The 26,348-nt window shown below is 35.6% G+C and overlaps 1 protein-coding gene across 1 annotated transcript in view; it reads right to left on the reverse strand.

Moving 5' to 3' along the window:
• Positions 1-26,348, reverse strand: part of snx1a (sorting nexin 1a) — a 33,957-nt gene that overhangs the window by 2,244 nt on the left and 5,365 nt on the right. The window contains 12 exon segments of the mRNA NM_001128671.3: positions 7,217-7,297; positions 7,426-7,569; positions 9,325-9,530; positions 9,921-10,014; positions 10,114-10,227; positions 10,317-10,392; positions 11,547-11,625; positions 12,825-12,966; positions 13,054-13,097; positions 16,783-16,849; positions 19,222-19,358; positions 24,889-25,468. Of these exon segments, the coding sequence (NP_001122143.3) occupies positions 7,217-7,297; positions 7,426-7,569; positions 9,325-9,530; positions 9,921-10,014; positions 10,114-10,227; positions 10,317-10,392; positions 11,547-11,625; positions 12,825-12,966; positions 13,054-13,097; positions 16,783-16,849; positions 19,222-19,358; positions 24,889-25,468 (1,764 nt within the window).

The following is a 26,348-nucleotide window of genomic DNA, read 5'->3' on the forward strand; positions in this document are numbered from 1 at the left end:
CAGGCTGTTTCACAGGCACACGCAAAGCTTGAAGGTAAACAAACAACGGCTTGTCATAAGCATCTCATCGATGATTATTTACACAGTTGGCATTAAGAAGAACATATAAACGTGACCTGACTATCTTCTAGCAGCTAAATGTGTCTGGAAAAATATTCAAAGGCTTTTATTCTCACAAACCACGCGGACGTAAATGCGTCTGACTGTTGTGATTGGCTAAAGCAGACGTCTCACGTCAGCACGTTCTAGACGTGCACGCGCTTATTACGGGAATCTTCCTTCTGCATTCACACAGCGCAGCATTCCGGCAAATTGCCGGTAATGTTACAACTTCTCTTTCCGGAAAATAGCCAGAACGAATTTACCGGTATTTTCAAAAAGGACCTGTTCACACATACAACCTTTCCGGAAAATTGCCGGCAATTTTCCGGAAAGGTCTGTATGTGTGAAAGGGGCTATTGACTAGTGTTGCCAGAATGTTTACATGATCCAAGTGAGCCAAACTCCAAGGCTGTGTCCAAAAATCGCAAACTTCCCTACTATATAGTATATAAAACGTGAGCCGAGTTCTATGTCTGAACTCAAAGTATTTGAATAACTAGATGCGAGAAGTACTTTGATGACCTTCTACTTCTGGCGAGATTCTTAAGTGTGCATCCAATAGATGCTACGCGAGAATTCATGAATGGGGGTGAAGCGACACAACTGACGTTGGTAGGTCATGTGATAGTGACAAATGGCGGCTGTAGTACATCAAAGTTCCATTCATACTACACCCATTCATACTATATAGAACACACTTTTCTTGGGGTTGTGTAGTAAATTCAAATTCAAATGTAGCAACTACTCAAGTAGTAGGCGATTTTAGACTTTAATTTTTGTAACTCCTTCTAGAGCTTTCAAGCTACAACCACCAAATTTGGTTTAGACCTTCAGTTGGTTTTGGCTTGGGTGGTTGTATCTTTTTCCTAACTGATCGGACTTTCAGTCTTTCTAAACCTGACAACCAAATCCAGTGTTTTGTCTGCACTGTCTAGCTTGGTTTGGGACTTTCAGTAGTGACAATTAAACCACACTAAACTAAACTTCACCTCTGAAAACTGGACTAACACAGTTTCAATTTACCAAAACTTCTATGTGTAGCTGCTTTGAAACAATCTACATTGTAAAAGTGCTATGGAAATAAACATAAATTGAATACTAGCATGCTAAAACAATAAATGAAAACATGAAAAAAACATGCTGGAAACATGTTAACAATGTGCTAAAACTTACCAGCTATCAATAGCCGCGTTTCCACTATCGCGCCTAAAGCGAGCGAGCCAGGGCTAGCCAAGGCCAGTCACGTTTCCACTGTCACTTCCGGGGCCTAATCGGCAGAGATGTATAAAGTACTAGAGACCCATACTTAAGTAAAAGTACAAGTGCTCTATCAAAAAGTGACTTGAGTAGAAGTAGAAGTGCTCTTTAAGCACCATACTTAAGTGGAAGTACTAAAGTATTCAACATTTTTAGTACTTAAGTATTGCAAGTAGTTTATTTCAAAATTTACTACTCAAGTACTGAAAGTAAAAGTACAAGTATTGTGTAATGTAGTTATTAAAGAAAGCAGTCAAAAGACATCATATTGTTTTGTTTATTTTAAATATCTTTGGGGCACTTGATTAAGCAGAATGAAAAGAAACATGGCTTACGATACTGTTTTTCTTTGTAAATAATTTCTATGGTACAAGAACTCAAATCGTCAGGCTCTTTTACCAGAAAATCACTTCACTGATGAGATAATTCAGCATGTTCATTCATATTCTCTCTCTCTCTCTCTCTCTCTTTTACACACACACACCTAAATGTACACTCTCACACATTCATACACTCTCACACACAGTTCTCACTCTATCTCTCTCTCTCTTTCTTACACACACACACACACACACGCACACGCACACACACACACACACACACTTTTGTGAATTGTGGGGACATTACATAGGTTACAATTGTTTTTATACTCTACAAACTATACTTTTGAATGCTCTAACCCCAAATCCAATCTCTAAACCCAACCCTTACAGGAAATTATGTGTAGTTTTACTTTCTGAAAATAAAAAAATATTTAGTGTGATTGAATTTTATACATAATGTCCACATAATTCACCATCTCCTCCTAACATCTGTGTAATACCGATGTTGTTATACATATACATGGGCGCACACACACACAAACACGAAAATACACTCTTTTACACTCTCATACACACTCTCTCTCTTACACACACACAGACGCACACACAGGTACAATCACACTGTTTCTCTCTTACATGCATTATTCACTCACACACACTCACACTTTGGTAGTTTTGAAGTTTGATTGGTTAATACCACAATAAACAGGAGTTATGTCTTCTGGAAGCAGTCGTGAAACTAAACTAAACAAGCAAACTAAATCCTGTTGCACTAATTCACTTGATTTTGATTTTATTGTAAAAAAAAAAAAAAAGAAAAAAGAAAAACAGGAAAGTGTGTATAGTACTGTGGTAAAAGAAAATCTAAAATACTTTATGGCTTATGGCTATGGTTTAGTATTAATTTTTTTAATTTTGATTATGTTTTTGATTAAATTGGTCTTGCACTTCATATGTTCTGTAGTATATTTATTAATTCTGGTACTTTTACCATAAACCAACATCTTAACCAGTTGGTGGAGGCTGATATTTTAGAAATTATGGGATGTGTTGAGAAAAAAATGCATTGACTGTGTTAAATAGCGACATTATGAGTTAAGAAATGCAATAAAAAAATATATTGCTTTTGTCTTGGTGTGACAGTTATAGGGTTATTTTTAATACAATTTTGTTCTTTAATACAGCAGTCAGATATATAAACTGTACTTTTAATTTGACCTGCTTAAAGAAAGCACTCTTTCTGAATGTATCAAACAAAACTCATGCACAGAAGACAGCACGAGCATTTACAGCTAATAAACTCATGTCAATATTATACCGCCTGCTTTTTGAGCGCTGACAGGCGAGGTCTTATGATGATTGGTTATTATCTTCATCTGCTCAACAGAAAGGGCTTTAGAAAAGAAGCGCTGTTCACCCATGGCGGGAAGAATACGCGGTTATCACAGGTAATAGACAAAGTGGAGAAAACTTGAACATCAGGCACGCTCGTGTCTGGATGGATCGACAGCTTTAACAGCCAAGAAAAGAGGGAAAGTTACCTTACAAACAGGCCAGCGGGTCAAATGTCCAAAGTGAGAAAGAGAGAGGCAGAGGTGAAGTTTTACAACATTTCTCCCTAATAGTAAATTAGCGGCTCGTGTGCCGCCTTCACTCGCGCCTCCGTCCTCTGCCATAATATTGCGACATCGCGCATAGGAGATAAATGACGTCATCGCGTAATCACCGGTTATGACCTATTACTAAACTGATATCGATCATTTTGACACCCCTAGTAACGAGTAACGATGCAGCACATAAAAAATCTATCGGAGTAAAAGTATTAAACTCATGGAAAATATGTACTTAAGTAAAAGTGGAAGTAGGAGAAAAAAATAATACTCCAGTAAAGTACAGATACTGCCTTTTAGTACTTAAGTACAGTAGTGAAGTAGTTCTACTTCGTTACTATACATCTCTGCTAATCGGGGCTTTCTTGGGGCCAGCGAAGAGGCGGACACAGTTTTCTGATCGCACACGATTATATGCGCCAAACAAATAAATAAATAAGGGAAATAATACATATATCCTTATAGGCTGGGGTCTTTTTGCTTTTGATCGCCCTTATATTTCCGTTTTAAATGTAAGGCTGTTGCATAAAATAATAAAGTTTTAATTTATAAGTGACATTCTTTGCTGTGTCCTCGATGTTTCAATAACGCATAATAATCTTTACACCATATTAAAGACACAGCAGACAGTAAAGGTTGTCGAGAGTTTTTGTAAAGTGTAAAAGGTGTGTTTGTGTGCGTTTAGATGCCTGTATGTGTGTGTGTGAGACTGAGCAAAATAGCGCTCCCTTCACAGCTCTGTTGATGCCGTGAGCGGCTTTTTTCTTTTGTTAATTTATTTTGGAGATAATACACAACATATGAATACAACAGAAAGACACAAAACTTGGTGTCATATTTTGATAAATTAGCCTAAGCTATATTGAAATCATTTAAATAATTACAAATGTCGGATATAATAAAAGCACATAAACAAACCAATATGAAACAAATAAAAGCTAGCTATAGTAATTTACGTATGTGCAATACACAAATCAAACCGTTTTAAAACCATATTAAACTTCCATTTTACAAAGGGCTCTCTGGAAAAAAAAAAAAAAGATTTTAGTTTTGTTTTCTAAAGACAATAAAAACCGGAGGAGGTTTGAAATATTATTTCATTAATTTATTATTTTATTAAGTATTTGAATACGATGATATTAATCAAATCGTAGAGCAGAAACTAGGCGACCTTTTTTTCTGTCAAGCAGTCCTGCAAACGCATCGGGGAAAACTGCAAATACAAAATGTGTTTGTCCTCAAACAAGTGTCGATGTTTTTATATGACGTGGTAAAATTTAAAAATGCAATTTTAAATACATGTAGAGCTTTATTAGTGAAAAGCTGCTGAACGCAACAAAATATAGGCTATATTTTATCACTTGCTCATATGTGCTGAAATACTTATTACTTTCCTTAAGATCACAGAATAATAGGGATGTAACGATATTGTAAATACCGTTGTACCGCAATAGCAATTTTTTTCAATATTACCGAAGTCGCATGATTCAATAAAACGGTGAATGAAGCGAACGGGAGGTAGCGGGAACTACAATTCCCATCAGCTCATGCGTGGCCATCATCCTTTGCGGTCTGTTATCGCTACATATCCAGTAATGCGGAAATGGAGTGTGCTGCTAGTAGCGGAGAAGAAAAAGAGCAGCAAATGATCAAACCTAAAGCGGGTTTTAAAACCGATGTGTGGAAGAATAATATGGAAATTAAATAAAGGGGAATCACCTATTAAGTGTCATAAAGCCTATAGGGAAAAATTAAATGTTTCAGTTCTCTCCGGAGCCATTGGGCTGAATGTTTGACAGCGTCTATCTAAACGAGGATGTTATAAAATACATTTTCTACCGAGTTATTAACGGAAAATGTCAGTGGTGTTATATTATGGATTGGCGCGCTTCTCTCAGTGTGCTGGGTCCCTCCGTTAGTGACCACTCGATCCACCATGCCAACAGTCGGTCTGCGAGTAAATGAATATGAGTAATGAAACACACAGGGCTCTTTGTATAGACATATAATGTAATGCTGTACGGTAACGTGTCTTTTGTTTGTTTCAGTTGTCTTCATTTTAATGGTTTGGTGATGGTGCGATGGTGTGCTTTATCTGCCTGATTCCAGCTGAAGTGGGCGGGTTTGGTAATTTCAGCATGAAAACAAATGAATTGTTCTAATAGATTTTTTACCTGACAGAACAAATAGTTTACAGAATTTTCATAAATAACTAAAAAAAGCTGAAAAATTATGTCCATGACAGATGTTCTCATCCTCCGCAACCATTTTACAGTACGGTTTAAAAACACATAAAGTGTTTAAATAAAGTTTCATTTTGAAAGAAGGAGCACATGGACCAGTTGTTTCAAGATGGCTGCCAGAAAAGACGATCTTTTATTTTTCTCCGGTTTAATATAAATTTTTCTCCTGTCAAAATGGTTACACGACTTTTAGATTATCATTACCGAAACAGGTAGTTTTCTACATTTATATAATTGTTACATTGAATTTTTTGGGTGAAAATGATCTTTTTTAAATTCTTAATTATATGTTCATTTCATTCTTTATTTATTATATAAATAAATAATTGAATATACAGTTTAAATAAGATTTTTCTGGTTAATACATGTTAAAAATTCTAATACTTTTTCTGGTGTCACTTTGTTAAAAATGTCCTTAAGAGAGTTCTCATCATAAAAAGTCTTTCTGGAGTCATTAAAAACAGGGCAGTCCAGTAAAATGTGTTTTACTGTCCATGGGGTTTTACAGTGTAAACAATGGGTAGGCTCTTCATCTTTGAGTAAAAAGTTATGTGTTAATCTTGTATGTCCAATGCGACATCTGGTAAGAATTACTTGATCAGCTCGTTTCTTAAAATGTCTTATACCTCTGTGTGTAATTTCAGGCTGGATTTCGTGTAATTTATTGTTTTCCAGAGTATCCCACTCCTCTTGCCACTTGTTTAAGATGTAATTATTAAAAGGTCTCATCTCTGATGGAGAAGTTTGGCATTTGTTCACAGCTTGTTTTTAGAGCGGCTTTAGCAGCTGCATCTGCTCGTTCATTCCCTGAAAGTCCAACATGTCCTGATATCCAGCAAAAAATGATATGGTAAAATTTGTTTTGTAGGTGATGAACTTTAGTTAAAATATTTTCAATCAAGGGATGATCACTCTTTGAAGATTCCATCTGTTGAAGGCATGATTTAGAGTCAGTAAAAATAATGGTTTTCGTTTGTTGTGTATTTTCTATAAACTCCAATGATAAAAGTAGTGCGCGGGCTTCAGCTGTGAATATGGAACATTCTGTTGGCAGCTTGATTCCATGACTTTGTTTTCCTGTCACCATTGCTGCTGCTGCATTACTTTCCATCTTTGAACCATCTGTGAAGATTGGTAAGTGTTGAGAATATTGATTTCTGATATCCAGGTATTGTTGTTTGTATATATTGGGATGAGTTACTCCTTTCTTTTGATGTCCTAGCTCCATATTGATTATAGGTGTCTTTAAATTCCAGGGAGGCAATGAGTTGAAGTGTATCTCTTAATTATATGCACGGAGTAAAAAATTGCTAAATCATCATAGCTTCCCTATTATTAGCAAAACAAATTGAGGTACCTCATTCTCTGCAACTCTTTTCTCATATACAGTGTGTGAAGTTTGATTTGGGGAATGTTCTGGGGGCGAGGTTTGCATGATGCGATGTGAGCTACTAGCCCGACAGTAGAAACGCGACATGATTTCGACCTCACTGCTCAACCACCCGGGCGATTGGCCCAGCCCGGCCCGATAAAATCCCTGGCTCTCACTGGCCCGACAGTGGAAATGCGGCTAATCAGCCATTCTGATCTTTGACACTTTGCAGACTTCACATTAACATGCAAAGCAATATCTGAAAAATCATAGCGGGGCACATTAGAAAATACAGAAAACAGGTCTCACATCAAAACGGATGACATCTTTCTGTACGGTGGCTGAGATTCTCTCGAAGTCTCTCTCATACTGCGTGACTTTTGCTTCCCACTGTATTATAACAATACAAAAACGTGAGATTAATAAAACACAGTAGTGTAACGGTTCATCTGTAAAACAGCAGTTAGTGTGTTAAACCATTTAGCAAACAAACAGCAGCAGCATGTTTGCTCGGTCACCTCAGCGATCTCATCCTTGGCCTGCTGGAGTTTGTCGGGTTTATTGGCCCACAGGAGTTTGGCCTCAGCCTCTCGTTTTTTCTGCAACATGCTTTCGGCGTCCTGCCAGCGCTGCCACGCTTTCATCCTCTGATCAAAACAACCCTGATAAACACACAGACATGTTAAGAACTGTATGGTAGGACTTTTTTTACTAAATAAATGTTACTATAATTTGTTAAAATTAGGCATAACAATCACAATACAACCGTTTGTATGAAATTATATACAGTCAAGGCCAAAATTATGCATAAAGCTGGCAAATTCTGAATTAAAGTTTTTATTCCAATGGTATTAAAAGCTAAGAAATATTTTTTTTCCTCCATCACTATATCGTTTTAGTCGTTTGGGATGCAGTGACGCAGTCAGATATTTTGTCGAACAGATCCACAACTTTTGACGCTCATAAACAATCTTAAAGTTCTCATGCTGCAGGTATTAAGTTTGATAAAGGTGCAGCTGTCATACAGCAAGGGGTTTGCGTCTTTAATAAACTATGACAATTTGCGTTCATTGAACAGTAAGAATGATTAATAAATTCATAGGACACCGAGCCTTAAAAGGGAAGTCTCCTATTCAGAATCGGTTGTTATTATTAGTAATATTATTCTATGAAACAAGGGCGAGGCAGTGGCGCAGTAGGTAGTGCTGTCGCCTCACAGCAAGAAGGTCGCTGGGTCAAACCTCGGCTCAGTTGGCGTTTCTGTGTGGAGTTTGCATGTTCTCCCTGCCTTCACGTGGGTTTCCTCCTGGTGCTCCGGGTTTCACCCACAGTCCAAAGACATGCGGTACAGGTGAATTGGGTAGGCTAAATTGTCCGTAGGGTATGAGTGTGTGTGTGTGAATGTGTGTGGATGTTTCCCAGAGATGGGTTGCGGCTGGAAGGGCATCCGATGTGTAAAAACTTGCTGGATAAGTTGGCGGTTCATTCCGCTGTCGCGACCCCTGATTAATAAAGGGACTAAGCCGACAAGAAAATGAATGAATAAATATGAAACAATTTATACAATAACAACAAATAATTAAATGAATCATTAATTAAAATATTTATGATTATAATTATCATAACTGTATTTCAGTAAGATTTTTTTTATATTCAAGACTATTATACATACTTTTGTAATTACATTTGTAATTACATTATATTATTAGGTATAATATATACAGATTCATCACAAATATAAAATATAACAAAAAAATAAAAAATAAAAATCATCATCATAATAATTATATATATTTCTTTATTAAAAATCTAAAATATAACTAATACATATATAGGGATAATGCTTTAAATAATGTCTCATAGATCAAAAATAATAATACTAAAAATAATAATATTTCTTTTGTGTGTATGTACAGTGCTCAGCATAACTGAGTAAACCCCATTTTAAAAAAATAATATTTTTCTCCATTTCTCAGTGAATAGATGCATTGTATTTTGGTGCATTTAAACAAAACAGATTTATTACATAGAAAAATTTATTAAAATAATATTTTAGTCACCAAACATTTAGAAATTGAAAAATAATACAATTAAATAAAAACAAAATATTGCAATATTTCAACTAAGTTTTTCCATTTTTTTTGTTTCTCTTGATTTTTCCTATTTTTAAATTTGCATTTAATATTTTTCTATAGCATAAAAATTTGGCTGTACTAGTTTTTGCACCGTTATCGTAAGTTATTTTGTTAGATAAGCTCCAGATTTGGTTCAGTACTGACTAATCTAATGTATATGCACAAATATACATAATATTGTAAAGCTTCCTATTAAAATATGAATCTAAAAGGGAGATTTGTGAGGGGTGTACTTATATATGCTGTATTTATGTGTGTGTATATGCATGTGTGTGTTTGTACCCTGACGGCTCCCAGTAGACGTATATAATCGGCCAGAAGCTCAGCGAAGGTGAAGAAGTCGTTGGCGGCCTGATCGCGGTGGAGCTGTTCAATTCGATCCTCCACCTCTGCGAGCTGAGACAGAGCGCGGGACAGAGCAGTGTTATCCTCCGAACTGCCCAACATCGCCACGCTCTTCGCAAACGCAGCCGTGTTCCCAGACAACTCTGAAACACACACAACAGCAATCTCAGAATACAACTGACGATGATGATGATGAATATTTATTTAATGCCGTGTCAGCAACACAGGCTAGTCTCATTACTAGTACATTTCATTACTACTATACAATTAAAAACAACAAACAAATCAATAGAAAAACTAGATATGATGTTTGATTTAGGGTTACCAGTAGCTGATGAAAAATTATTTCTAAATTAAACAATTGAATGTGACCCATTTGTGTCTTTTCTCCCTCTTAATACAGATTCGGCTCAAATATAGTAACATGCGACCTACTTTTCAATTGAATTTACTGTTTCACTCAATATATTTCCCATTTAATGAACAGAATCAGATTTCCAACATCTAAAACTGCCTGCATCTGCACTACTGACCTTTTCTGTGGTTTACAAGTGACTCCACCATGACGTGAAGTTTGCGCAGAAGCTGTTCTTCATTTTCTACATCCTGGATCTTCTCGTCAAACCACTGAAACCGACACACAAACACATTTATATTTATATTTTGAGCATTGTATCTAGGTTAGTAGTCTTCACAGAGGAGCTCAGTGTTTTTTCCCCCACTCACCACGTCCTGCTCGTTCATCTTTATGGTCATCTTACTGACAGCATCAGTGGCCTTGTTAAGCATCTTGAGGAAACCGGCTCCACTCAGAGTCTGTGTGCTGACCGCTCTGGGTAACTAATACACAAACACAAATACAGCTGTACATGAGCGCGTGTGTGTGTGTGTGTGTGAAGGTAATTTCTCTGAGCAAAGCAGCAGCTCACCTCCTCTTTCTCCAGAAACTCTCGGACATCAGGGTCCTGCAGGAGAGACGGGTGACTCACAACCCTCTGAAGATACCTGCAAACAGCACAGTCATTAATATTAGCTATTAATATGGTGACACAAGCATAGAATTGTTATATCATGAGTATTTTTTATGTATGCCTTAAATAAATATAAAAAAAAATATTTAAAAAATATATAAAATAAGTTAAATATTTAATAAAAAAAAAAAAAAAAATATATATATATATATATATATATATATATATATATATATATATATATATATATATATATAAATAAATATTTGTATAAATAAATAAATAATCCAGATTGAGTAATCTAAGCATTTTTTCATATTCTCATTGTGAAATTGTAATGTCAAAAACATTAAATTATTACCAAACAATATTAATATTACATTATCCAAAGTATTCTATATTGAAATTACTAACAACATATTCACTTAATTTTATTCGATTCACATTTCTCATCTTATAATTATACAAAATTCCAGAAAGTATTAAAATGATTATATTATAAAGAGTCAAAGCTATGTTTTTAATCCTCATTAAAATGAGAATACAGTTTGAAAGCTTCAACACAACAAATGATCAGTAACACCTTCTGAGGTTGGTGAGGACAAAATATTAGAGATGAAACGCGAGTCATAGCTTTACATTTATACACCTAGATAGAAAATAAAAGAAACAAACATTGTGATATAAGCACCATATTAATGACTAATATATCCAAATTTTTAATTATATTATGTTATATCATGCCTTTTTCTGTACTCCTTTAAATTAATTAAAAATAATAAAATATATTTAAAATAATAAATAAAAAAACTATAAAATATTCAATATAAAATAAATAAAATAAAATAGATAGAAATAGATACAATTAAAATAAATAAATATAAAAAACTACTACTTATTTATAATTTTTTATAAATATATAATTTATTTTTTCTAAATGTATATATATATATATATATATATATATATATATATATATATATATATACATATTTTTTTCTCTTTTTTTCTAAATGTATTGTATTTTATTATATTATGTTTAAATAAATTATACAATTTAAATAGTCTCATCAACACAACAAATCATATTTTTTTAAATTTCTGTTTGATGAGGACAAAATATTAGTGATGAAATGTGATTCAAAGCTTTACATTTACACACATCAATAAGAAATAAGAGTATCAAACCTCTCTAGAGCAGCTCTCCTTCGCTCCACAAACTCAGCCGATGACGGATCCTCCTTCCCCACTTTCACTTTTGTCATTCCTGACAAACGCACACAAATTAAATAAGAATTACACTACCTGAAGTATTGTCACCTATTCAAGTTTTAGGAAAAGCAAATAATAATTTGACTTTTAGTTGATCATTTGGTATCAGAAGTGTATTACATGAAAGGCAAAGGCCTCTTGATTACGCTTATTTACCACAATAAAATATGATCATGCCTTGATTTTTAATTATTAAATTAGGACAGTAACGTCTGACTTTGCTTAGACAAAAGTCTTTTCATTTAACAGAAGTAATGTCCAGTATAGAATATAAAGTCAGGAATGAATATTGTGTCTGACTCCATCATGAGCTTGGAGGACTGCATCCATACATCTCTGCAATGACTCAAATCACTTATTAATAAAGTCATCTGGAATGGCAAAGAAAGCGTTCTTGCAGGACTCCCAGAGCTCATCAAGATTCTTTGGATTCATCTTCAATGCCTCCTATCTTCATCTTACCCCAGACATGCTTAATAATGTTCATGTCTGGTAACTGGGCTGGCCAATCATGGAACACCTTGACCTTCTTTGCTTTCAAAAACTTTGATGTGGAGGCTGAAGTATGAGCAGGAGCGCTATCCTGCTGAAGAATTTGCCCTGCTCCTGTGGTTTGTAATGTAATGGGCAGCACAAATGTCTTGATTCCTCAGGCTGTTGATGTTGCCACCCACTCTGCAGATCTCTTGCACGCCCCCATACCGTATGTAACACCAAACCATGATTCGTTCACCAAACTTGATTTCCAATAGTTCTTCTGCAGTAATTGTGATGATTGGGATGCAGTTCAACAGATGATTCATCAGAAAAATAGACGTGCCACTTTTTTAAATGATCAACCAGAAGTCAAGTTATTATTTGACGCTCTTTTACAACTGGGATCGACAACAAGACTTTTGTCAGCCTTTGTCACCCAACAATTTAAACTAAGTACTCACCCTTCAATTGTACCACACCAGTAGAATTTTTTTCCAGCTGAACACAAAAGGAGATAGTTTGAAGAATGTTGGAAACTTGGAAGTCATTGACCTACATATTATTTTTCACCCTACAATACTACAAACATTCTTCAAAGTATCTTCTTTTGTGTTTCAACTGAAGAAAGAAACTCTTAAAGACTTGGAACCATTTTCATTTTTGGATGAACTCTCCCTTAAAGCAGAAGCGCATCAAATAACAAAAAAAAAGTCCTACCCATAATGCTCTTCTCTGGCGGGGGAGGTACAATGTATCCGTTCTGTGAGTGTTTCTCTGAAAGCTTTTCGTACAGTCCGAGGAAATCACTGAAACGTCTGCGTACGGTGAACGTCTTGCTTCGAAACATGGATAAAGACGTCTGGGGGAAAGAGAGAAAGATGATTAGACTAGACACAGGGATCTACGCGGCTCCCGTTACATTCTGTGTGTTAACGGCATTAATCACCTGTGTTGAAACTTTGTAGACCATATATGCGTTCATACCATCACCTGTGAGAAACCGAGAAAAAAAAACATTTGATTACAGCAACACATTCAAACAAAACCACATCTTCATTTGTGCAGCTAACTTGTTCTGTTGAGCAAGATCTTTTGAAGAATGTTGGAAACCGGTAACCATTGACTTGCGTAGTATTTTTTTCTACTATGGATGTTAATAGCTTGTCATCAGTTTCCAACATTCTTCAAAATATCTAATATTTGTGTTCAATAACAAAAAAAAGCATTGAACCACTTGAGGATAAATGCATTTGTATTATTGTGTGAACTGTCCCTACAAAGTTAACAGCAGATACATCTTTAACAGTCCAGCAGTGGAGTTTGGTCAAGGTGACGCCCAGGTCAGGTCTCTTCGAAAAGACGTGCAAATAAAGCAGCGTTTTCATCCAACGAGTCAAACAGAACAAAATTGTCACTTCCTGATTAACTGGCGCCAAATATCAACAATAAAAACGGAATTTGCTGCAGGAGAAGCTGCGTCAATCTTTTCTTCATCTAATAAATGACTTGCGCCTTAGATGGCAATCCTGAAATGCAGTGATCGCGCGGTGGTGTTTGAAGGTGTCAGACACGGAGCACAGACGCTCTTGATTCTGGAGGTCATTAATAATATAATAACACAAATACTTAAACGGTAAGGCGATTTAGAATGACCAAAACAACAGTTCAAATGGTTTACAGTGTGCTCAGCCTGCTGGTTTGTCCATCCACACACATTTTCATCATCACATGATAGGGCTGGTCGATTTTGGCAAAAATCATAATCACGATTATTTTGCTCATAATTGTAATCACGATTATTCCAAATGATTATTAGTTTTATAATACTATATTTAGATTATTAGTCAAAATTATTAGCACTCCTGAGAATGTTTTTTAAATAAATATTTACCAAATGATGTTTAACAGAGCAAGGAATTTTAACAGTATTTTCTCTAATATTTTTCTTCTTGAGAACGGCTTATTTGTTTTGTTTTGGCTAGAATAAAAGCAAATTTAAATATTTTGAAACCTCTTTTAAGGTCAATATTATTAGCCCCTTTAGGCAATATATATTTTTTGATTGTCTGCAGAAGAAACTACTGTTATATAATGACTTGCCTAATTACCCTAATTAAGCCTTTGAATCACACTTTGAATTTGAATGTTTGTATTTAAAAAATATCTACTAAAATATAAAGTACTGTCATCATAGCAAAGATAAAATTAATCGGTTATTAGAAATGAGATATTAAAACTATTATATTCAGAAATCTTCTTTCCATTAAACAGAAATTGGGGGAAAAAGGTTGCTAATATTCAGGAGAGCTAATAATTCTGACTTCAACTGCATATATTATTTTCCTCACTGCAAAGGAAAGAGAAATAAATACAATAGAATAAAAATATGAAACAAACTGTGCTTTTAGTATCTTCACCGTGAGAAAAACACTTTAGCTACGAAAGTCTTCAGTCAAGAGCAAAGAGGGATTTTCTCGTTGTTGTATTAATCATGATAAAACAGGCGGCAGCTGTGCTCTGCCACTTTAATGGTTTCGCTTTCATGTGTCTTTTGATTCTCAACTCGTTTGTTTATTACAAAATGAGGGTTAATATGAATAATCACTAAACGCGTTGACACCTATTTGAACATTAAAGCGCTCGCTTTAATGACTTTAGATGTGTGTGCTCTCTGCTCATCGCAATGTGCGAATGAGATTAAGTGCAGACCGCATATGCTTCTGACTGTCTGCGCGCAGCGCACACACGCACATAAGCATGCGGTCTTTTGCGCTTTTAAGAGCAACAAGTGAGGACAACTGGACAGGGGATGGTAATTAATGGAATAATCGTTTATCTTGATTAATGGTTTTTCATAATCGTTAGATGCCATAATCGAAATCGGATTTTCGATTAATTGCACAGCCCCATCACATGATCTCTTACCACAAAATGACATGACCTTTTTTAATGCGCATACGAAAATTTGTGCGGTAAGTGTTTCCATCGTAGTTTATGCTAGGGCTGCTCGATTATGGGAAAAATCATACTCACGATTATTTTGGTCATAAATGTAATCACGATTATTCAAAACGATAATCAGTTGAAGTCAAAATTATTCGCCCTTCTGTGAATTTATTTTTATATATCAATATATCCCAAATGATGTTTAACAGAGGATTTGTTCACAGTATTTCTTACAATATTTTTTTCTTCTGAGTAAAGGCTTATTTGTTTTATTTCGGCTAGAATAAAAGCAGTTTTAAATATTTTGAAACTTATTTTAATAGCTCAATATTATTAGCCCCCTTAAGCAATATATATTTTTGATCGTCTGCAGAAGAAACTCCTGTTATACAATGACTTGCCTAATTACACTAATTAAACCTTTGAATGTCACTTTAAGCTGAATTCTAGCATCTTGAAAAATATCCAGTAAAAAATGATGAGCTGTCATTATAGCAAAGATAAAAGAAACACTGCCACTTTAAGAATAGTGCGGCTCTGATATGGTTTCTCCTTCACGTATCTTTTGATTCTCAACTTGTTTGTTTATTACACAAATGAGGGTTAATATGAATAATTACTAAACACCGCGCTCTGACACAAATGTGCATGTATTTGACCATTAAAGCGCTCGCATTAAGATGGCGTTAGATGTGTGTGCTCTGCTCGTCTCCGAGTCTGTCCAAGGATAAGCGCGGCGCACGCACACACACACACTACCTGTCCGAGGCTAAGCAGGGCGCACACACACACAACAGCACGTGCTCTATCGTACTTTTAAAAATATGAATGATGCGCATCCCGTGCTGCAAACGTTACATTGCAGCACATGCTTTTAGTCATTTTCAAGTGGAACTGAGCTTTGCAGATCAGTAAATGTGTACAGCAGGAAAGGGGGCGGTATATGATGGAATAATCGTTTATCTCAAACAATGGTTTTTCATAATCGTTAGAAGCCAAAATCGAAATCGGATTTTCGATTAATTGCACAGCCCTAGTTTATGCGCACCTTTTCTTATCGAATAAAAAGTTTATCCTACTCAGTTATGCGCCACCTGGCTTGAGAAACCTGGACTTACTTTTAGTCATTATTTGGGTAGCACACATAATCTGAACGCCTTCGACAGAATTCAAATGAGCCATTTTAATCTAGATTAATTCCAAGATTACAGTGAGAATCAAGATTTAAAAAAAAAAATCTATGCACACCTATGATAACAACCCTTAAGAAAAGAATGAAACTGTAACTAAGTTTATATTCATCACCTCCCAAACGACAACCTAAACTCTTCACCATACACGCATCAAAAAAGCCTAACCCCCCCCCAAAAAAAACGCAAATGTGAGAAAACGCTAATCTCAAACATATCTCCTACACCAAAAAGTGCTGATTTTAGACATTGCAGAAGCACCACACCTTTAAAACAGCAGAAGGACAGGAAGTGAAAAAGAGCTGGCAAAGGGCAAAAAGAGGAAGCTGTGATTATACAGCAGGACTCTACAGTCATATCAGTGGCTCAGCTCATTAATCACAACTATTTCATCTCATCTTATCATCTTAGTTTCTGGTTTTCCGCAAGCTCAGCCCAACCAAAGCTATTTTAAACCGCTGCTTTATGAGCACAGCATTAACCTGCAAAAACAAAGAGATACTAGAAAGCTGAATCTAGCAGAGAACCGACCGACTCACCGACTTTCTCTGGATTTGTGATGGACACGTTCAGATCAAACTTGTCTTCACTTTCCTCTTCCTCCAGCTTTGTGCGAAACAAGGAAACAGGAAAAACGTGAAGTGAAGATGGGAAAGAGGTTAATAACTCTTCTGTGATACTTTTAGGAAATGTAGATAAGGAAGAATAAGTAGCATTGTATTTTGTTTTCTCTATAGTAATTGTAACATTTTTGCTATTTATAAAAAAATTTCTATGGTTCTGATCAGTTTTAGCTATTTCAGTGCATCATGTTTGACTGAAATGAATAACACATTAAAAACATTGTATATAGATGTACACTCTTCGGCCACTTTATTAGGTACACCCATCTAACTGCTTATCAAGGAAAATTTCTAATCAGCTAATCACATGGCAGCAACTCAATGCGTTCAGGCATGTAGACATGGTCAAGACGACCTGTGCAGTTCAAACTGAGCATCAGAATGGGGAAGAAAGGTGATTTAAGTGACTTTGAATGTGGCAAGGTTGTTGGTGCCAGACAGGCTGGTCTGAGTATTTCAGAAACTGCTGATCTACTGGAATTTTTACGCTCAACCATCTTTGGGGTTTACAGAGAATGGTCTGAAAAAGAGACCATGTGCAAAGTGCAAATCACGTCTGGTCTCTTGAACATGATAATGAGCTCACTGTATGCAAATGGCCTCCATACAAGCACGCATGTATAGGAGCTCAGGTCTGGCGAGCTCTGAGAAGTGTGAGATGGTCGCTCTACCGCTGTATCAATCTTTTATTTCAATAATGTAACAATTTATTTTGCGATGAATATTTGAGTGTCTTTTTTCTACTCATTGTCGTTGACTGGCATGCATGTAGTCGACAGGGGAAAAACGCATAAAGGCCAATAAGAAGAGCGAAATAGTTTCTCATTCCTTAAAGTCTCCGGGTAAACGCTGGGACACCTGGCACCCGTCACAACACCGATGGCAAAAGAAAAACACTGTAGACTGTAATAGACTGTAGGGAGATATCTCTGTAGATGGATGACATTTCATGTCACGTTCAGCCTTATATACTTAAAATGTAAGCAAAATCAGCGGTTTTGTAATCACGTTAGAAGAGAATCATTCAAAAACTAGCTCTAAAGTGACGTTGGTCAATCAGTAACGGCTTCTGCTATTCTAACGTCAGCTGCAGATGTAAATGAATGGCGGACGAAAGTAATTCCTAATACAAAAGGGTTTTTAGACTCTCTGTTTTTGATTTTCTTTTTTATATACACGATTGTGCTGTCGAACTGTTGTATAAGCGTAATATCACACTCCAAACAGTGCGATATGACTGTATATCAGCACTGGTGGGACACTAAGGCACACCTCCCACCAGTGTTAATATACAGCCATATCGCACTGCTACTAGTGTGATATTGCTCATATATATATATATATATATATATATATATATATATATATATATATATATATATATATATATATATATGTGTGTGTGTGAGTGTGTGTGTATGTATGTATATGTATGTATATGTATGTATGTATGTATGTATGTATATATATATATGTATATATATATATATATATATATATATAAATTACTCGTAAATAATACTATTGTCACAATAACGATAATTAATAGATTCCAACGATAACAATAGATTTTCCGGTATATTGTGCAGCCTTAATGTGTATATACAGATATATATATTTTTTTAAATAACAAAAATAGTTTTCGCTATTTTAATTATCTAAAATGTCACATTAGTGTATATGTATGCATTTATAATATGTATATATGTGTAGTAAATAATTTAAAAGGGTTTTCAAACTGGGGTGAAAGATGAAAAACAAACAAGTAAATACAAATTAGATTTAAAAACAATAATATTAGATAAATGAGATATGAATTCAATATTAAGTATTATTTGATAAATTATTACTAAATGACTTAAATCACTGTAATATAATTACCGAAAGTTTTATAATATATTAATATATAATAATAATAATGTAATTTATAATATAATAATAAATATATTAATGATAATAATAATTTTATTTGATTTTCTTTTTTTGCAAATAATGCAGATAAATATTAAACAAAGCATTAACATAAAACAGAACATTACAAAAAAAAACAACATAAAAATTATATGAATATTAAATACTAAAATGTAAAAAGTTAGTAAAAAAAAAAAAAAAAACCAAAGAGGATGGGGGAGCCATAGGGGAGATATCATAGCCATAATTATTATTATTAATAATAATTATAATTATAATTATAATAATAGACACATTAACATAATTTAACACTGAAACAAACATGCATTGATTTAGGACTGATTCATTAATAAGAATCAGCTCAGAAGAGTCAACTGGAAATGAATCAAGTACCATGAAAATCCTTTATATTATTGGTCAAACATATATGAACAGGTGTTGTACCTCCTCGAGTGTTTTGGACGGAGGTTTGCTGGAGCTGGAGGCTACAGGAGCAGCAGGAGCCGATACTGACGGGTTCACAGAGTCCTTCTTCTTGCGGTCATTATGAGGACTGTCCAGAGACAACTCCACTGTAGCTTCTGACAACACAGTAAATCACACACACAGCATTTTATGGGAACAGTAAAACTAAAAACACGCGCACACACGTATGCAGATGCAAAACACATTCCATAGGCAGCATGAATCAGGGTGAGAGTTTAAAGGGCATCGAGGAATTCCTGTTCCTCTTCCTGTATCTGTGCTGAGAAAGCGGATTCTTCATCCATCGCTCGCAAAAGCGATGTGCAGACGATTCTGGCCATACAATATGTTAAAAAGGAAAAAAAACAACAAGCCTACCGCACTTCAGACAGCTTCACATTAGAGTTATTTTACCGTTAACTTTTATTTTTTACATTCATTTATTTTTCCTTCGCCTTAGTCTCTTTATTCTTCAGGGGTCCCCACAGCGGAATGAACCGCCAACTTATTCAGCATATGTTTTACGGAGTGTATGACCCTTCAAGCCGCAACCCCACTTTGGACTGAGGAGGAAACCGGAGCACCCAAAGAAAACACATGCCAACTGACCCAGCCAGGACTCGAACCAGCGACTTTCTTGCTGTGAGGCGACAGTTCAAACCACGAAGCCACCGTGTAGCCCCTTATTTTTTACATTTTAGTTCTGATGGCTACCTCCAGTAGGATAACGTGCCATGTCAAAGTACGAATCATCTCAGACTGGTTTCTTGAACATGACAATGAGTTTTCAATACTCAAATGGCCTCCACAGTCACCAGATCTCAATTCAATGGAGCACCTTTGGTATGTGGTGGAATGGGAGATTCACATCATGGATGCGCAGCCGACAAATCTGCAGCAACTGCATCATGCTATTATGTCAATATGGAGCAAAATCTCTGAGGAATATTTCCAGTACCTTGTTCAATCTATGCCATGAAGGATTAAGGCAGTTCTAAAGGCAAAAGGGGGTCCAACTCAGTACTAGTAAGGTGTTTTTTTTTTTCTACTCAGTGGACTTGGATGGTATCTCTTATCAGTTTATTATATTTTTATATTGAAAATGTTTCTCACTGTATTTGACCTTTGTTACGGTCAAAAAAAATTAGTTTTTAATGATTATAATTTGTATAAATTAAAACCAATAAACAACTAAAATACAGTTATTCATCTATACTAATTTCCTAAACACTTTATAACACTGGTATCGTCTTATTTAAAACAGACTATAAACATGACTAAAACAGATGCGAAAATGCTCTAAATGAAAATGTTCTTAAATGTTTAAAATGTGGCAGAAATGTCACCAGTTGTTTATGACCTTAATATCGATAAAACTCTAAAGCAGAGATGACTAAAGTAGGGCCCGCGGGCCAAAGTTGACCCACTGTAACCTTTGAATTGGCCCACCATCCCACCTGAGAAGAGAGTTACACACAAAAAAAGAAGAAAATTAAATGTTTCAATTAAATATTGTAAATTAATCCATTTTTAAAAAGATTTAAACAATGTCGCTCGACGAATAGAGGACTATGCAGAAGACATCGGTGGGCAAATCAAAGCTGCCGATGACTAGTGAACTAGTAGACTAGTGTAACCTCATTCTGTTATGAATAAGATTGTTTTTACTATAATAAGTTCATTATAATATGTAAACAAATGATGCTGTATTAGTTAATATAAAGCAATGTTTTCTAGTTATTTTTTAATATTATTAAATAAATTAGGAAATTACTCATGGCAACTACAGTATATTTACCATCAGCCTACTAGCCTCAATCAAGGTTGGTTTTTGGCCCATCATAAGAGAAGTTTGGGCACCCCTGCTCTAAAAACACTGTGTACAAGGGAGTGTCGTTATTCTCCTCTGCTATATCATCAATATAAACTTATTACAATTAACATACGACTTTCAGCAGACCAGGAATTAACTCAAAATTAAGTCTTACCACAGCAGAATTACAGACGTATATTGAATTTCACTTCATTGTCGGGAATACAAAGAGAAAATAATCTGGAAGACAAAGACAATGCGCGACAGATGTGCTTGTGATGCTAACGTCACGTTAAAATACCAAAGCTTAATGTTATTTACATGACGGATGAAAATAAAGCCAAATGTTCCTCTCAATAATTTGCAGCACAACCTTATTACTTAAAAATGATTCATTTGAGTTTTTTTGACAGGAAGTTCCACAATAGGGAAGTGCAAGACATAATTTGAAACGTAGAGTCATGAGCAAGGAAAAGTTGCATATCTAGCTAGAGGCCATTGACACAGAATGCATTTATAGTGTGCTATTTTCCCATTGTTTGTCTATGTAAACGAATGCTTGATGGATGTCTTTTTAATATGCGTTGTTTCATATTTGATATCCTAAAAATCGGTCACACAAAAACACTGGCCACCAAGTCCGATGCCTATAAATAAATCCGTTGTGATAAAAAAAAATAAAAGACTACAGCTGGGGTCACACTGGAGTCGTTTGGTGTGTCGAAAAGTGGCAGGATAATACAAGAACTTGCAAAATAAGCAATTATTCCAAATTATATTTTAATATTTTCTGTACAAAGAGGTGACGATTTGATTTTACTTCATTTTATGTTGCATGTAGTGGCACACCTTTCGTGCAAATCCTTATGTACCACCTTTTGCAGCTTCAATTCCAACAACCAGTATTTGCAAAAACGCGAGTAAGACCGAATCTTCTTTTAAAAAAGGTTTACTGAACAAATGCAAACAAAAATACAAAGTTACAATAGACTTGATCAGCTTGGCCAAAAAACTGTGTTGCTTCCAACATCCAAAACTACAATCTCACTTAAACGTATGAACTAATGACCTCATGACGTTTTACTGTTGGAAGCCAAAATACCAAAGTAACTGTTTTTAAATTACATTAATTATTAAATTATGCATTTTAGATAATACAATCACAATGAATTCTTATTGTATTTAAATATCAATTTTTATCATGTTTTAACCTTAACTAAATTATTATCACAAATGAATTATGCATAACTGGCTCTTACAATGCAAATTCGCAGGTCAGCGTTCACCAAGCTTTAATTCTGGAAAGCAGCGACATGTGAAAGTTGTCACACAAGCTTGCATATCTAATGGGACACATTCGCATGCATTTAAATTGATGTCAGTTTGGTTTGTATCAAAGTTCTGCGGTCACGGTTTTATTTGGTTTATATTGTAAAAAAAAAATAATAATCTACTGTTGCTTGCGTTTTCCGCCATCGTTTAACACCTCGTGACTAAATAAAGGGCGTCAATGTGATCGTGCACACCAACGTACAAAACAGCAGGCATAAAATTGTCATTAAAAAAAAACGCCTCATGCTCGCTGTTACGAACTGCACAGTTTTGCTGCGTGTATGTTCTTTCTGTCTCTCTCTTTCTCTCTCTCTGTACCGGCCCTGTCATTTTCTCAGGTACCGCCTACTTTGGAGCACTATTGGCTGACAGGACTGCCAATCCTAATCAACCGTGTGACGATGACTTCTCTCTCTGCCAATCGCGTTCGTTGCAGAGCCCTTTAAAAACGGAAGCGGCAACGGGGAGAAATCAGCTGTTGTTGTTTTGGCGTGTTGTCTGTTTGGTGGTGTCCGTGTGCGTTGTCGCTGTTACTGATGTGTACTTTGATTGAGATCTATTGATGTTGACTTTGAGTGAGTAACTGATGACTTTAAGTGAGATTTGTTTGAGAGTTCTGACGTGTGTTTCTGCATCTATAGCCCGCTAATGCTCCATTCAAAACCTTCTGTGACTTGACAAGGGAGATCTGGAACAACATAGTAAGTCACGTGACATACATATTTGCACGCAGGATTATTGATGTATAGACACACTAGTTAGCGAAGTGCGCTAATTTTGTATTTTTATTTATTAGTTAGAGCAAGTTCAGGGCGCTTTGCGCTGAAGACTTTTCTTTTCATATTGTTATTTTCTTATTTAGTGGATTGGGGAGGAGATTAAGGGAATGTTTTTGTTATATTTATTTCTTTGATTTCCATGCGCAAACTTCAGTTCCCTCTCCTTGTCTTGGTTCTTTTCAAATTTATCTTATTGTTTGTAAATATTGTAAATAGGGTTGTAACAATATACCGGTATGACGGTTTACCACGATTTGAACGTGCACGATTATCATACCATGAACAATTGCATATCAACGGTTTTAACCCTTAAAGACAGAGACAGCCGCCCGCGGCTAAAAATAAGTATTGCTCTTAAATGTTTAATAACTTTTGATCCGCTGATCCGATTCATACAATTCAAAGATTGGCATAAAGAAGAGAATCTCAGCTTTCCAGTGCTGTATCACATAACATTGGCGGACTTTCAGAGGCTCCGGAATCAGTGCGGTTACGTCATCAACATTTGACAACGCTGATTTGACAAAGAAACGCTCGTCACTGTGTCTCCGGACAAATCAGACATTATACATTGATGCATTGTCCCTCCTCCATGCCCAGATTGGTTCAAACTCGCTATATCACAACCAATAAGCATAGGTTTCGCTTTTGTTTGTGGACCAAGCTTTTTGAACAACACGGAATTAGAGATAGGCATACATTTCTGCGCGGCTAAATAAAACTCAAAAAAAAAAAGTTTTTTTATGAAATAATTCTCATACTAAGTACTTTTGCATGCACAGCAGCACAGAAACATGACAAAACAGTGACACAGCAAAGACGAACTGCTGCTCTTGCTGTTTTCAAAAGACGCAAATGAAGGTGCAGCTGTTTGTCTGCATTGCAAACAACCATATCCAAATCCATATCGATAGACAACCATATCCAAATCCATATCGATAGACAACCATATCCATGCTGGCACATAAAACCTAAGGATGTTCCATATTGAATCTAGTTTCGTTATGTAACTATTTATAGTATAGTAAATATTTATATCTATTTTTTTACTGAGGATTTGCACCATGTTTATTTGGACTTTATTTGGACTTTGACACATTATTTATTATTTTCTTATTTTTTTTATTTGTTCATTGTAAGTGGTGATGTTTATAGTAACTAAAAATATATTATTTGGAAAAAGTCAAATTTGCTTCACTGTTCTATTATTTTGTAACATTTGTAACATACCGTATACCGCGAAACCGTCAAACCGTGGTATTGTTTTAGACGATTATCATACCGTGAAAAATTCATACCGTTACAACCCTAATTGTAAATAATGTGGGAGCAATAAATCTTTTGCGGTGCTAATTTGTTGTTTGGTGTTTTCTTTTGCCATTCTTCAACATCAGTTTATACTTTGGTCATCTTTATGTTACTCCTTTTAATACCCTAGACAAATTGCCATCAAGGATCGTAACACTCGCTTTTTCAAACAGGTTGGCACTTTTGTTCACGTGCACAGAGCTGCTGAGGTTATAGTAAACAGCACTTGGAGGCACTCAAGCGCAAAACTGTAAAATGCGAGCGCACATTGAACACCGCCAGTATTTTGGAGTCATGGTTATCATGATAGTAACGTTAAAAACCATGCAACCCTAAAAAGTAGTACATTGGAAATTTGGAATAGCAAAACCCAATCTGTGTGAATGAGCCCCTATCAGGTGAACTGTGCTGTACCTGAGAACAGATCCTGCTCCTCAGAGTGCACTCCATTGGTCCTGGTGTTTGCGGCAGGTTTGCTGGCTGGTGGCGTTAATGCTTCTTCGGTGAACAGATCTGTTGGGTCGTCTTTAACCTGTGGCTTGACCTTCACCTCTGTATAAACGTCCAGAGGCGGCACTGAGGCCTGAGGCTTCTTCATCACTGGTTTGAATGACTCTTGAAACAGATCCTCATCATCTTCATCATCATCAAACAGCTCTGCACTCGCTGCTTTCTTGACTTTTGCAGCGGGTTCGAATATCGGCTTTTTGTTATCGGACTTTGGCGGTTCTGCAGGCTCGTTTGAGAGATCTGGCACAGGATTTTGGACTTCGGGTGAACTCATTTCTGAGGGTTCATCATCATCCAGCGGGTCGCTGAACAGGTCAACAGCTTCATCGCTAGCAGGAGACGGGATCTTGACGTCCGAGTTCTTCTTGGGTTCGGAGTTAATGTCGCTGAGAGGATCGCTGAAGATGTCTTCCGCCGGATCGCTGAAGATGTCTTTTGAATGGCCGGTTGTGTCCGGTGATGGAGAATCCATCTCAGAGATTGACTGTGAATGAGATGGAAATTATTTAGATTGCTTGCTTGTGATTATTGGCATGACAGGGTCTATGATTATTTTTATGAGGAAAAAAAAAGTTTTAACTATTTATTTTTGCCAAAACTGTATACTAATAATAAAAAAATTGCTTAGACTTGTCATTGCGTTTATATACTGCAGCTCTCAGATGATTTGAAGTGCTTCTTTTATCCTCGATCTGGACAAAAGATGTTGCTAAATGAGTAACAGTAGCTTTAGCATTACTTATTTGCGTTTGAAATCAAGCACAAATTCTGCATTTTTAAACAGTAATCGCATAACTTTAAAGGATTTATTCATTACATTAAAATGTGTGTATTAATTACAAACTGTGATTTTAAATAGCAAGCCTATTTACCATTCATTTAAAACGTAATCACATTTTCCAGCCAAATTTGAACACATTTTATTTAAAATGTGCAATGTAATTTGAAAAATTTCTGGTCCAGTGTTTTTGACACACTTAATAAATCTATTAACATAAATCTAGACCCTAACCCCTTGACAGCTCTTTTTGGTTTTTCATAGAGAGTTGACTTAACTGTTGCATCTCACCAGGTTATTGCTTTTTCTACTCTTTTAGCTAGACGAGCCATACTTATCAAATGGAAACAGGTGCTTCCTCCATCACATGACATGTGGATCCGAGAAATCTTTAGTTACATAAAACTTGAGAAATTAAGATGTTTACTTGCAGGATCTCTCAAATCTTTTTATAAGACCTGGAACCCTGTTTTAGACTATATCAAGGGCTTACCCTGCTCAGTTGATATCAGATCTAATACACAGTAAATAATTGGAATGGAAATATTGACTCCTTAATGTGAACTTGTTTTTTGCTCTTATTGTA

This window comes from Danio rerio, chromosome 25 (assembly GCF_052040795.2).
Source record: "Danio rerio strain M-AB ecotype USA chromosome 25, GRCz13ab, whole genome shotgun sequence".
NCBI classification, from domain to species: Eukaryota; Metazoa; Chordata; class Actinopteri; order Cypriniformes; family Danionidae; genus Danio; species Danio rerio.